The 15,021-nt window shown below is 39.6% G+C and overlaps 1 protein-coding gene across 4 annotated transcripts in view; it reads left to right on the forward strand.

Annotated features, from left to right (window-relative positions):
* Window positions 1-15,021, forward strand: part of CNTNAP4 (contactin associated protein family member 4) — a 313,164-nt gene that overhangs the window by 178,162 nt on the left and 119,981 nt on the right. For all 4 annotated transcript variants that reach the window (XM_059876848.1, XM_059876847.1, XM_010814367.4 and 1 more), the window contains exons 8-9: window positions 68-329; window positions 8,360-8,509. In XM_059876848.1, the coding sequence (XP_059732831.1) occupies window positions 68-329; window positions 8,360-8,509 (412 nt within the window). The remainder of the gene's footprint in view (window positions 1-67; window positions 330-8,359; window positions 8,510-15,021) is intronic.

Genomic DNA, 15,021 nt, shown 5'->3' on the forward strand with positions numbered 1-15,021 from the left:
ATCGTTCAGATTCTATTACTAATGTGGTGTGTCATTCTTAAAGCTTTCCCTTTTGCTCTCTTCTCAGGGAAATGTGTCGTTTTCTTGTTCACAACCGCAGTCTGTGCCCGTGACTTTTCTGAGCCCCAGGAGTTACTTGGCACTGCCAGGATCTTTCGGGGAGGACGAGATTTCTGCCACTTTTCAATTTCGAACTTGGAATAAGGCTGGGCTTCTGTTATTCACGGAGCTTCAACTGGTTTCAGGGGGTCTCCTCCTCTTTCTCAATGATGGAAAACTTAAGCTGCATCTCTACCATCCAGGAAAATTACCCAGTGACATCACAGCAGGTAATAAGTGTATTCCTGCAGGCAAAGCATATGGGTTTGAAAGATTTCATTATCTCTCTGTCCCTTCTCTGTAAAATTTTATGCTTAACCCCCAAATTAATATTTGTTTAACAAATGAATACTTGAGTTAATAAGATTATCTCTTCCTTAGAGGAACTGGATTCCAATTTTCTTTTAAATATGGCTTCAGCACTAGCAGTTCTTATTAACCAAAATGATAGTTGTAGGGGAATAGAAATTTCCTTCCATGACCCTCTTGCCCACTCCAGATAAATCAATGTATCCTGAGGAAATGCATTTTGAGAAAAATATGAAAGACTTGAAATGGATCCCAAGTTTGCTGGGTGTCTTCAATGGAAGATGAGTCTTTGTATAACACAGTTATAAGTCTTATCTGGCCTTTGAGAGATGGGGAGGGGTCTTTTGGGGATTGTTATCTCTATATTATTTAGTCAGATTAACTTTGCTTGCTGCTGTAATCTGTGTGGAGTTGCATATATTTGGGGGAAAGATTTACGTGAAGTTTCTCATTCAGGAACCAAATAGAATTCTCTGCACTTCTAGGCAATACGGTACCATTTTAATGGTTAGAAGTAATATAATTAAGGAGACTCTCTGAGAGTCTGGAAAATTAATGTCTAATTTAGGTCAGTGCTTTGGGTGAGGGATATTTTTGTCTCTTCATTAAAATTATATAGTTCTTGACAAAGGATCTCCATCAAATTTTCATATATATGGAATAATACCCAAGCCAAGCAACCTGAGGTCACACTGGGGTAAATTGCTATATCAGTTTAATAAATGATCTTTAAAAACAATTTAAAGATGCCATTGTACTACTCATCTATATTAACTACGACCAAAATTGATAGAATATGAGTGGGAGAGGAAAAAAAGTTAAAAACCAAATATAAGAAACAAGTAGTATACAAATGAATACGCTGGATCTTCGTGTTTCTTTTTTCTTGTTCATATACCACAGTAGTTTGAACGTGGGAACTGAAACTTCAATATCAATTATAATTTTTAAGAAGTACTGTGCTGTGACTTTTTAATGTAATACTCAAACTGTGGTAGATTTGCAGGCTTGACAAAAGGAAATAAATTAATCAGTGTCATATTAATAATTAATAGGCTCCCTAAAATCAAGGCCTAAAAATATAAGCTTGCCATTAATGTGTAGTTTATTCTGATGTATTTGACATCCTCTGGGGTGGTTGTATTCATGGCCTAATTTTCAGCATCTTAGAGAAGCTGCTTCAGTGCAGTGTTATTGTACAGAGCCCCATGAAGCTAGTTCATTTCTAAACACTTTACAGGCTTGCAAATTTAATAAACTACTAGGTGTAAATCTATCTAGACCACCTCGAATGAGTTTAAAAATTAATGTTTAAATCTGTGTACAATCTTACTATTATGACATCACATGACTTAGTGCCCATAGCTAATAATAAGGATCCTTGACAAAATATGAATGTTAATATAGTAAAATTGTTACACTTCAGATAATAAAGTAGGACTTTACACACTAAATCCCCCATTCCCATCTTTCTAGTTTCTTTTAAAATATTAATTTTTGCTAGTTTCAGCAAGAAAAGTGCATTTTGCATTTGAAAGTGGACTCTTTAAATGGTCTGGGTGTGTGGTCCATTTGCTTCTCTCATAGAGAAGACTTTCACAGGCACAGTGTTCGATAATTAAATCAGTTGTCAGGATGCATCATAATGACTCTGAAGAGAATCGAGGACCTACTGGTGGGTTAATATCACATTATACTAAATCATTCTATTATATGAGGATGGCTCAGTTTTTCTTTACTACTGGAGATATAAATTATTACTCTTACATATTTTCAAAACTCAAAGTTTTCAATGTCTTTTACAATGGAATAAAAATACAGTGTCCATTGTATTGAGGAAGAATGGAATTGTGCAGATGTTTGAATTATCAGGCTAAATTTTTAATGTGATGTAGAGCTTTGCAAATCATTATTTGGAATGGTTCAAAAATATTATGTCAGTTTATGTCATTTTTGAAATATTAAAGATATTATATTAGTCTAAATCATAAAACATATTAGCAGCCCTACAAAATCGCTTGTGACACAGTGTCGCCAGTCTTTGTCATCTTTATACATGACAGAGCAAAAATTATTTGATCAAGAATCTAACAATTTGGTTGTATTTTCCTGCTGCTGCTGCTAAGTCGCTTCAGTCGTGTCCGACTCTGTGCGACCTCATAGACTGCAGCCCACCAGGCTCCCCCGTCCCTGGGATTCTCCAGGCAAGAACACTGGAGTGGGTTGCCATTTCCTTCTCCAGTGCGTGAAAGTGAAAAGTGAAAGTGAAGTCGCTCAGTAGTGTCCAACTCTTCGTGACCCCATGGACTGCAGCCTACCAGGCTCCTCCGTCCATGGGAGTTTCCAGGCAAGAGTACTACAAATTCTTGACTATCAAATTTGAGATTTTTGCTATGAGTTTTATATTTCTGCTATTGTTTTTGCGTTAAGGTGAAAATCAGGCTTGAAAACAAGCTTCTTGCTCCCGTGGGCAGGGCCTGGCAGATGCTGGTTCTGCGTGTTTCCGTTACTGAGCTTTCTGGTTCTTGTGACCCTGACAGAGAGGCTGCCCTCTTGATTCCCCTCACCCAGGAGAAGCCATTTTTAAAGTTCTTTCTTTCTCTAATGGAATATTCCTGTCTTTCACATTAGAACCTCATCGCTCCCTGAAAGTCCTGCTTCCACCTAACATGATTGACAGCCATAACCTTCATATTTTCTTCTTGGCAAGAGCTATCTGGTGTCATGGACCTTTAATTCTGGTTAGTGGATATAGTTAGTGAGTATAGGAATGTCTGGCACAGTTTTGAAGCACTGAAAGTTATTTGGAACAGGCAAAACCCTTTAGTCTGTCCTTGAGTAATGGCCTTTGTATAACTGCCTTTTGCTCTTTTGCAAATAACCTACCTATACAGCTTTTTCTGCTTTACACATCCTATTCCATGGATGCTTGTTATAATCTTATGGGAGAGTGACAGCAGCTAAAGTGTCATAATATTTCTGTAGTGGTTTTAAGACTGGTCCCTGAAGATTATATACGAGGAACCGAGAGATACCTTTTTCTTCCTCCTGTATTTTGTATGTCTGTGTGTTTTGGGTCTGAGAGAGAGATAGAAGGAGAGAGAAGGAAGAGGAGGAGGAAGGGAAGAAGGGGAGAGGGGAGAAGGTTCTTATAAAGGTGGGATTCCACCTTCTCCTGCCACCTGCAGTTGCAAACCTTTCCATTTATTCTTCTATTCTTCCAGCTGGAGTTGTCAGTGGTTTCCACCCAGAGACCACAGTGATCACCCTTACTGTCCAACAGGTTGGGTTTGTTGCGTATTGCAACAGGGAGGAGCCTCACCCAGGGAACCATGGGGAGTCCCATCACAAAGGTGTTAAGGACAACTTGTCATAGAATTTTGGATTATGTTAGCTAATTTGGAGGGAGATTTCAAGGAAATTTGGCGGGGATTAAATGCTGCCAGGAGGTGAGGGAATTTGTGTGGTTAAATATCTTTGTAAATTTTATTTTGAAGAATGGAGGCATGAAGTAAAGCTAAATTTGTAATTGATTTCAAAAGTCAGTTGTCATTCATGTTGTCCGGGAGAGGATTTGATATTTTTTGTAGTTTGCACAGTAGCCTTGCTTTTGTCTGTGCTTAAACCAGATTGTAGAGGAGTTTTGAAGGAATTTTGGGTCCCATTTCATTGTAGTAACAGAGTGACCTTGTCTGGTCTTGATGTTCTGTGAGCTTGTTGATGCTCAGCGGGAGAACCCTACTGCCGAGCTCTGGGTGCTCTCCAGCGTCTCCCACCATCAGGGCCCCCCTGAGAGTACCAGCCACTAGTCCCAGGCTCTTGGGGGCTGCTTTTCTCTTTCTCAAAGTTAATTGTTTAACATGAGCCAAACAGCAAGGTCACCACCCATCCTGCAGGCCAAGAAGAATGTGGGTTTTGGCGTCAGCTCACCAGTTGGATGCTTCCTTGGGTGATTTGTTTATCCTCTTGTGCTTCATGGTCTCCATGTTTGAAACGAGAATAACAGTAGTAATGTTGAAGATTAAATGACATGATGCATATAAAGCACACAGCACCTGGTGTGAATAATAGGCACTAGATTATTATTTTTATTATTATTACACCAACACGTATTCCTTCCCCTAATCAAAAGTTGTGAGTGTTGGGAGCAGCGCACTAGAATTAGCATTTAATTACCTGATTCGGTGAATTGGAAAAAAATACATATTCTGCAATTCCACCTTTTCCTTCCTCTCTCACTGTGTTGTGGCCTTGGAAAAGGGCTCACTTCTCTTCAGATATTAAAGTTGTAGACTTAAAAGAAAATAGTATCCAACTTACAAATTATCCTTTTTATCATGTGGAATTAAGTGAAACAGATTGCACAGGTCATTCATTATTTAACTTGAGTAATACATCCCATCGATGGGTCATAAAAGTTTCCTCATCGTAAGCAAGTGATGTCTGTTGCAAATGAGGTTCAAGAATAGTTTTCTGAAGGTTCCCTCACAAATACAGCACAACTCCAGAACCCACACGCTGAGCAGATGGGTGCATGTAACTGTGTCAAATTGAGAGCGGCCGTCCTGGCAGACTTGTGTTCTTAATCTAAGTTAGCTTCTGTGTTGACAGAAGATGTCCTGAGCCTTTGACTTTACTCTGCTGGCCCTACCCAGAAGCCCCTCGGAGCAAAGTTGCTTGGAGTGTGCCCCCCTGGAACATAGTGGTCCAGCGAAATACTTGTTCCTGAGATAAGTACAGAAATTGGGAGGAAAAGCTCCTAGAAGCTGTTACAGCAAGAAGGCATCACTGCAACATTTAAGCATATGGTCAGTGGGCTTGTGTTTTAGATGCCTTCTTTCTTTAATGTTTTTGTCATTTATTTTTACTGAATTTTATGAAAGTTATCAGTCTGCAGTAGGTCAGAAGAGAAAATGTCCCCCACCAGAGGTAGCTTGATAAGCACCTCCCAGGCCAGTGGAAAGCTAAGATGAGAAAACAGAAGCCGTGTACGCAGGCACATCCGAGCTTTGAGAAAGAGAGGGTGGGAAACCCACGGCAGGGTGAGGAGGGTGGGAAGTTTTTATCTGTGTGACGTAAAGCTCAGTACAAGGATTTTCACTCTAAATGTATCCTCTGAAAGGAAGCACAGGATGACAAATTTGGGACATTTGATTTATTTTAGTCCAATCTCATACCGTCAGAGATTATATAACTCTATTCAGCCTTCTATTTCAGAGTCCACTCTTAGAAAATATGTCCAAAATTATCTAGCCTATATCCTTCATTTTTCAGTTTTTAGGTTTTTCTCATTATCTTTCGCAAACCAAATCAAAGTTGGGTCTTTGGAAATCTTTTTTTGGTTCATGGGTATAATGTGAAAGTAAGCTTTGGTGCCCAGGGTGGAGTTTGTGTTATGCTAAATGGGTCCAGGGCAAAGAGCTTCATCATCTAAAGCAGCTTCCATGCATTTTCTGTCTGAAAGCTTGTGGTCGGAAATAGCCGGGGAAATAAAGAAATTGCACAAAGTATCAGGAAAGAGGCCCATGAATTTTAGGTTTAATAGAGTACTTATATTTTTATTTAGTAATTTGATCTGCAAAATCATACAGAGCTGAATATTTGGTGGATTTGGTAGATATAAACCTTACTGATTTACCTACAACAGAGAGACTTAGATTTCACCAGTTTGCTGAGTATTCAAAACAGAACCCTATAGACTTAATTCCCTTTAAGAGGAAAAGGCTCCACAGCCTCCTTGATTCGTGACACAGGGACCACCTTAGGAGGGTCTAGAGACTGTTTTTATAGGTGATAAGGAAACCTTGATTTTTTACTGTAGCAATTTTTATTATGTATATAAACTTGGAAAATACAGAAAAATTATAGCTAGGAATAAAAACAACTACTATTTTCTTGTATGTGAAAATTACTGTTTGTGTGCATTTCCTTTCAGCCCTTTCGCATATTTATAGACAATCAGGAATATAATTAGAATTGTACATATGGAGTTAATTCTCATTACTTGGAGTAGTTACGTCCTATGAAGTTGTTGCGGACATGGAATTAATAAATACTAAACCATTGTTTCCAGGGGAAATACAGGGTTAGGTTCTTGCGTGCCTCTAGTGACAACATTTTTGTACACCAATCAACACAACCTCCTATGTATGATTGTGTTTGAAGACACCTTCTTTAATATTTATTGTTAATCACCAGCATTGAACCCATGGCCAACATTAACTCATGCCTGAAAGGAGCTTACCTATCACATGTATTTTTCTCTGTAAGGCAAATCATTGCCTTCTTGCACTTTGGAACACTAGACAACACTTCGTCACTGTGTGAGGGGGCCTTTTAAACAGCAAACTCACTAACAGAAAGCACAAAAATGTGAAGACAGATTTACATAGGAGAGCTGAAGCAAGAAGCTTTGCCTTGCGTGACCTCAGCCGTAAGCTTGCATGTCAGTTGACTTGAATTTTTCTCTGCTCTGTGTATTTCTGTGACTGACCCCAAAAGTGCCCTGAGTAATGATTTGGAGGCTACTGATATATTATGGCAAGTAGTTGAATTTGCAAATACAAAATCTGTAAATTATGACCAGCTTTATGAATATGGTTTTATACACTGCTTTATTTTTTAACTCTCCATTATACCACTACACTTTCAGCATTCATTATAATCTCTTCAAATATTTCTATAATAATTGACAATATACTTTGCTAAATATTCTAGACTCATAAAAGATGACTACACCAAAGTGTAAAAGAGCAGATAAATCATTTTATTAGGTATAACCTAGAATTTTGGAAAGTATCTGTGCTCTTCCCAAGCCACTCCTTCTAAAAGGTAAATTACATAATGAAAGCTGAAAATTAGCCCATGCCAAATAATTTAAAGATTTTCACCATTCAGGATTGTCCAAACTTGAATTAGAATTTTGTTCTCTCTACTGATGCCCCAAGACATGAAGATAATCATGCACTATTTCCATGTATTTCAATATTCCAATTATTTCAATAATCTCAAAAATGCAGATGACACCCCCTTATGGGAGAAAGTGAAGAGGAACTAAAGAGACTCTTGGTGAAAGTGAAAGAGGAGAGTGAAAAAGCTGGCTTAAAACTCAGCATTCAAAAAACCAAGATCATGGAATCTGGTCCTGTCACTTCATGGCAAATAGATGGGGAAACAATGGAAACAGTGACAGACTTTATTTCCTTGAGCTCCAAAATCACTGCAGATGGTGACTGCAGCCTTGAAAATAAAAGATGCTTGCTCCTTGGAAGAAAAGCTATGGCAAACCTAGACAACATATTAAAAAGCAGAGACGTTATTTTGCCAACCAAGGTTCATCTAGTCAAACCTATGGTTTTTACAGTGGTCATATATGGATGTGGACCATAAGGAAAGCTGAGCGCTGAAGAATTGATGCTTTTGAATTGTGGTTTTGGAGAAGACTCTTGAGAGTCCCTTGGACTGCAAGGAGATCCAACCAGTCGATCCTTAAGGAAATAAATCCTGAATATTCATTGGAAGGACTGATGCTGAAGCTGAAGCTCCAATACTTTGACCACCTGATGCAAAGAGTCGACTCGTTAAAAAAGACTCTGATGCTGGGAAAGATTGAAGGCAGGAGAAGGGATGACAGAGGATGAGATGATTGACTGGCATCGCTGACTCAATGGACATGAGTTTGAGCAAGCTCCAGGAGATGGTGAAGGCCAGGGAAGCCTGGCGTGCTATAGTCGCAAAGAGTCGGATACAACTGAGCGACTAACAACAGCAATGTAGAGGGTGCTGATTGCCCACCAATCTCCCTTCCCTGTCTTGCTTCTTGTTTTCTTTTGTTAAGAGTTGTTAGATTACTGTACTTGATTGAGTGGTGTGTACATTGCCATTTCTAACCAACTGCTTACAGTGTTCACTGTTAATAGATATCTCTTTTAACTGATTCTGTCTCCCCCAGGTGTTGGATTAAATGATGGACAGTGGCATTCCGTCTCCTTATCTGCCAAAAGGAATTACCTGAGTGTGGTGGTTGATGGCCAAGTGGCTTCTGCATCCCCCTCCCAGGGCCCTGAGCAGATTTATTCAGGGGGCATCTTTTATTTTGGAGGTAAGAGAAGCAGTCACTCCATATGGGCAGTTGAGTCATGTTCACAGTTACTACCCCTGTGTCTTGAAGTCAGCATGTTTTAACCAATGTCAATATTATGGAATCATTTTTCACTTTCTTTGAAGATGGAAATGTTGAGTGGATCATGATGATAAATCATGACATAAAATGTATTTCTTTGAGGTGGACTGACTTATGCTTATGATTTCTGTAATGAGATTGCTTGCAAGTAGACCATGCTCTTCTGTTCTTACTTTAAAATTTTGTTATGTTTTCCTAAAGTTGAATAGGCCTTACATGTGTACCTTTCTCAGATTTTATGGGCTCATTTCATTGCGGTGTTTTCCTGTTTATGCCTCTTAGCTTTTCCAGAGCATCCTTATTGCTTTTCTACTGCTCAATGCAGATCAATATTATGCCAATGGACAAATAATCTAACTTAATTAGCCACAGAAGCCTCTTCTCATTGCTAAATAATAATTCACTGATACATTTGGTAGAATTAGGGCACCAGCCTTCAACCCCAGAACGTCTCTCAAAAAGAACAAAAAGTGTTTACTTGCCTAGTGGATGTTTGATTAAACTAAAAGCTTCAAAAAGCAACCTTTGGAAGTGGAAATGAATGTCTATCACTGGAAAATTAAAATAAGACAATATTTGACGTTAATTAGAAAGGCAGAGCTTCCCCGATTGCTCAGCTGGTAAAGAATCTGTCTGCAAGGCAGGCTCTCAGGAGATGCAGGTTCCATTCCAGGGCCAGGAAGATCCCCTGGGGGGAGGAAATGGCAACCTACTCCAGTATTCTTGCCTAAAAAATCCCATGGACAGAGGATCCAATCCCATGGACTTGTGGGCTACAATCCAAAGGGTCCCAAGGAGTCGGACACAGCCGAGCACAGAGCAGCACACACAGAATCTCACAGTTGTAGAAATCATAATCATAACTTACAGTGTTTCTTCTTTTTGCTATTTTGAATTGTAATCATGACTTCTGTCTGGAATCACCTTTGAATTTGGTTGAAAGCCCAGGCTTCATTATTCATCAATAATATGCAAATTCCTTTCCAAGAATTGACAGTAAGTACACAGACCGTGAATCATGCATCTTATATTAAGAGCGAACAAACAAACCAAAAAAAAAAAAAAAACCTTCATAATCCTTTGCTATAAAAGGCAGCATAATGCCAAAAATATTGAAAGATAGAATTGCTTCCTTTATGAAGATTTGTTCATTTATAAGTTCATTTTATAAATTAAGTTGTTTATAAAACATCATGGAATATATGATTGAGTTTATGGCAACCTATAGCAACATGGTCCTTTAATAGATGGTAAGCTCAAAATTCTCCAAGCCAGGCTTTAGCAATATGTGAACCGTGAACTTCCTGATGTTCAAGCTGGTTTTAGAAAAGGCAGAGGAACCAGAGATCAAATTGCCAACATCCAGTGGATCATGGAAAAAGCAAGAGAGTTCCAGAAAAACATCTATTTCTGCTTTATTGACTATGCCAAGACCTTTGACTGTGTGGATCACAATAAACTGTGGAAAATTCTTCAAGAGATGGGAATACCAGACCACCTGACCTGCCTCTTGAGAAATTTGTATGCAGGTCAGGAAGCAACAGTTAGAACTGGACATGGAACAACAGACTGGTTCCAAATAGGAAAAGGAGTTCATCAAGGCTGTATATTGTCACCCTGTTTATTTAATTATATGCAGAGTACATCATGAGAAACCCTGGACTGGAAGAAACACAAGCTGGAATCAAGATTGCTGGGAGAAATATCACTAACCTCAGATATGCAAATGACAGCAACTTTATGGCAGAAAGTGAAGAGGAACTCAAAAGCCTCTTGATGAAAGTGAAAGTGGAGAGTGAAAAAGTTGGCTTACAGCTCAACATTCAGAAAATTAAGATCATGGCATCCGGTCCCACCACTTCATGGGAAATAGATGGGGAAACAGTGGAAACAGTGTCAGACTTTATTTTTCTGGGCTCCAAAATCACTGCAGATGGTAACTGCCGCCATGAAATTAAAAGACGCTTACTCCTTGGAAGGAAAGTTATGACCAACCTAGATAGCATATTCAAAAGCAGAGACACTACTTTGCCAACAAAGGTCCCTCTAGTCAAGGCTATGGTTTTTCCTGTGGTCATGTATGGATGTGAGAGTTGGACTGTGAAGAAGGCTGAATGCTGAAGAATTGATGCTTTTGAACTGTGTGGTGTTGGAGAAGGCTCTTGAGAGTCCCTTGGACTGCAAGGAGATCCAACCAGTCCATTTTGAAGGAGATCAGCCCTGGGATTTCTTTGGAAGGAATGATGCTAAAGCTGAAACTGCAGTACTTGGGCCACCTCATGTGAAGAGTTGACTCACTGGAAAAGACTCTGATGCTGGGAGGGATTGGGGGCAGGAGGAGAAGGGGACGACAGAGGATGAGATGGCTGGATGGCATCACTGACTCGATGGACGTGAGTCTGAGTGAACTCCGGGAGTTGGTGATGGACAGGGAGGCCTGGCGTGCTGCGATTCATGGGGTTGCAAAGAGTCGGACACGACTGAGCAACTGATCCGATCTGATCTGAAGATATACAAACAGTTCCTGAGTTAGAATTTTTCAGCTTTACAGTGGTGTGAAGAAATACACATTCAGTAGAAACCGTACTTTGAATTTTTTTCTTTTCTCAGACTCGTGACATGTAGGGTAATGTTAATATTCTCTCACGATGCTGGGCAGTGGCAGTGAGCCACAGCTCCCAGTCTTGCACACAATCACGAGGGTAAACAGCAGATACTCTTAAACCGTTCAGTTCCCACTCAACCAATCTGTTTTCGCTTTCAGTACAGTATTCAATAAATTGTGGAGAATATTTAACACTTTATTATAAAGTAGATTTCGCCCAACTGTTGACTAACGTAAGTGTCCTGAGCACGTTTAAGGGTGGCTAAGCTAAGCTATGATGTTTGGTAGGTCGGGTACATTAAACATAGTTTTGACTTAGGATATTTTCAATTTACAATGGGTTTATCAAGATGCAGCCGCACTGTAAGGCAAGGAAGATCTGTATAGAACAACTTTAATCAAGAGAAGATTGAGAAACACCAAAAGAGATAAGAAAAAAACCCAAGCATTTTGTTAAATGATGAAAAAAAGATGATAAAAATAATAGAAGTTTAAGTCATGAAAATAGAATCATCATTCTTAAATTATTTTACACCCTTCACGTTCAGATTTAATGATGCCTACCTTTTTTTTTGTAGAAAATTTTGACTGTTATTCACACTATCATACTTTATAACAAAATATATCACATGTACACTCTAATTTTGCTTGCTTTTATTATGATACATATGATGCACACCATTTTAATTACCTGAACTTATGATGTTTGTATGTTTTAGATTTACCAGAGAGTTGCAAAGTTACACAGGGAGTTGCCATATACCTCTTACCCTGTTACCTCGTCTTGTTCACATCTTACATCATATACACAATTTAAAGAATACGAATTATTATTTTTAAAAAATACGCATCTGAACATGCATTTCCAAGCTAAGAAAGATAACATTACCAGCATCCATTTGTCCTTCCATCATCACATCTCTTCATGTTCCCCATTGAATGGGGCTTTTATTCCTCCCTTCATGTATTAAGCTGTTCCTAAGTCCCTAAACAATACGCTGTGGAAACTTCCATAATAAAACTTCAACTTTAGGGCTTTTATTTAGATGACCAGTCTTAAGTTTACTTAGGCAATATCTCTGTTTGTTCAATCGTCTTCTCAATTGGCGTCCTTAAGTACTAGAGTATGTTTGATTCTGGCATGAGATTCTGACTTCCGTGGTGGCTCAGACAGTAAAGCGTCTGTCTACAATGGGGGAGACCTGGGTTCGATTCCTGGGTCAGGAAGATTCCCTGGGGAAGGAAATGGCAACCCACTCCAGTATTCTTGCCTAGAAAATCCCATGGTGGACAGAGGAGCCTGCACCAGGGGTCCTCTGTCCACGGGGTTGCAAAGAGTCAGAGGCGACTGAGCGAGATTCTACTCATCAGTAAATATACACCCTGTGAACCCCAGGGCACCCTAATATTTCCAGGACTGGGAGCATGGGTCCAGAGAAAAGCAGGGGCCTCCTGCTGCCATGGTTCTGCCTCCTCCTCCGGGCCTTGTTCTTCCAGGACCTGGGGGAGGAGGGGTGCCTCCTCCTGGAAACCCAAGTAGGTCTTTGGGGTGAGAATTCTGGATTCTGGGAGTGGCCTGGAGGGGAGAAGTTCCACGTGGGCCCATCACCTGACCTTGTGAGGCCTCCCAGAGCTATGGGCAGAATCATGGCTGGAGGAAGGCTAGAACAGGGGCCCCTAAAGGGCAGACTGGTGCAGGGACCCTCACTGCCTGAGTGGTACTGGCGGTGGGGTGACCAGCTCTCCCTGGTTTTAACACTGAACACCTGCAGTCCTGGAAATAGCCTCTCCACTTCCCTCCCGAGAGCTAACTTGACAGTTGGCTACCTTAGGAAACCTCTCCTGTGCAGACGAAAGTCCCCTTTATTCCTGGGGTCTGTTTTATCTAGATGGAAAGCTTTTCTTAGGTAACCAGTTTGTCTTCAAGTAAATAAATATCCCATGTTCTGAGACACTTCCAATCCATTCTTCTTTGTTTCTCTCCAAATTCAACTGCAAATTCCTCGTTATCAGCAGTCAGTCTAGCCTGTCACCTGACTTCATTGCCACTGTGCAAAGGGCAGTCTGTCCCACCAGCCTTGGTTGGATCTGTTTTCTGTGTCAGGCTTGGAGGTGACAATTGGGAGAGCGGGCTGCTTGGGGCTCACAGCGCTCTGCATATACCATGCCAAATACCACGCTCTGCCGCCACTGTTTACTTTTTCTCCTTCCTCAAAGGTATGCTTTCCAAAAAATTACTGAGGTCAGCTTTTATCTTTTATTTATAAACCATAAATTTTAAATCCGGGTCCTCCGGATTTAAATGGAGGAAAGTCTAACTTCTAGGAATTCCCCTACGCCGGTCTTTGTGTGATGGAATAACACTGTGAAGCACAAGCTAGAAACACTAGACTGTGTGCAGAATCCTCACACTCCCGCTTGTATAAATCAGACACTGTCCGTCTAGGGAAGGGGCTACACCACCATGAAGTCATACCGGCATCTTCTGGCACACGCAGTGATGATGTATCTGCCATCCTCAGAGGGGCTTAACATGCTACCCGCTTCTGGTAATGCAGCCATCCATTAATTCAGCATAAAGAATTCCCCAGAAATCTTCATATTTTAGAACTTACATCTCAAACCAGTTCAGTCCTGAGCCTGTCTCTGCCGTTGCATTGTATTAACCTGTAGATGTCTGTTATCACAGGCTAATGAGGCTAACCTGGGGTGAACCCTTCTTTGTTCTTGAGAATCTCTTGCTTATTAAACAGTGTAGCCAGGAATGTGAAGGGCCTTGCAATATGACCGCTGTGCACTCTGTAACATTCCATGACCTCTCCTTGTGATGATGAGTTTGCTTAGTTTTGTCCCCTAGAGGCATATCGCACCATTTATTTTATTCTGAAATAGTTTGAAATGTGTCAGGAAACACCACCTGGAGAAAAGGAGATTAGCAGAGCTGTTTATATTCCTGGCATATTGTAGTTGCCCCCAAATATTATTGAACTATTATCCTCTTGGTTTTTATGTTAACATTCTTAATTGGTTAATAACTCATCTAGAAAGCACATCCAGATTATGGTAACCATATCCTGTACCATAGGAGGATTTTAAGCACTGAAATCGAGTATAGAATCATGTACAATATAAATGCTCATGAAGGTTTCATCACCTTTTCTTGCTATACTAAATTTTAAATTTCAGCATCTCCATTACTTAAAGTATAATATTTCACCATGCCTGATAACAGTTTAAATATGAATCCCGGCCTTTCCTTTGCCAGGTTAAATGTATTTTGTTAGGAAAACAAAGCATTAAGGAGAAATATCTGCAGTCAAAATATTTAATTATAATGGAAACTCCCAGGTAGAAAACGAGCATGGATTGTACAGGAATTAGCAAGTTGCTGATTCATTTCTTATTCTTTGAAATTGTAACAGTGGTTGACAACCATAACGGCAAAGAAAGATTAATGAAAAATACATAAGTATAATATATGTGTTCATACTCCATAAAATTGTTTATTTCACTTGGATAGAGAAATAGTTAGAACATCATTAAACTCCAGACAATAATAGTTAATATTATAGTTCTTTATTATTAAAATAATTAGAAACAGGTCTTAGATAAATGTTAGGAAGAACTCAGTGTAAGTGGAGCATTTTTTTATGCGGCAGAGAATAAATAAAGTCAAACAGTGAAATGTTTTTGACATTAAGCCATTATGATTTATTAAAATGCAAGTATATGTGGCTCTTACATGCAAATGAAAAGTATTTAATTAAATAAATAGTTGTAATTTTATTCCAAGTCATTGTAGCTCCTTTTCCAAATAGCCTTCAAC

The sequence above is a fragment of the Bos taurus genome, chromosome 18 (assembly GCF_002263795.3).
Source record: "Bos taurus isolate L1 Dominette 01449 registration number 42190680 breed Hereford chromosome 18, ARS-UCD2.0, whole genome shotgun sequence".
Taxonomy (NCBI): domain Eukaryota; kingdom Metazoa; phylum Chordata; class Mammalia; order Artiodactyla; family Bovidae; genus Bos; species Bos taurus.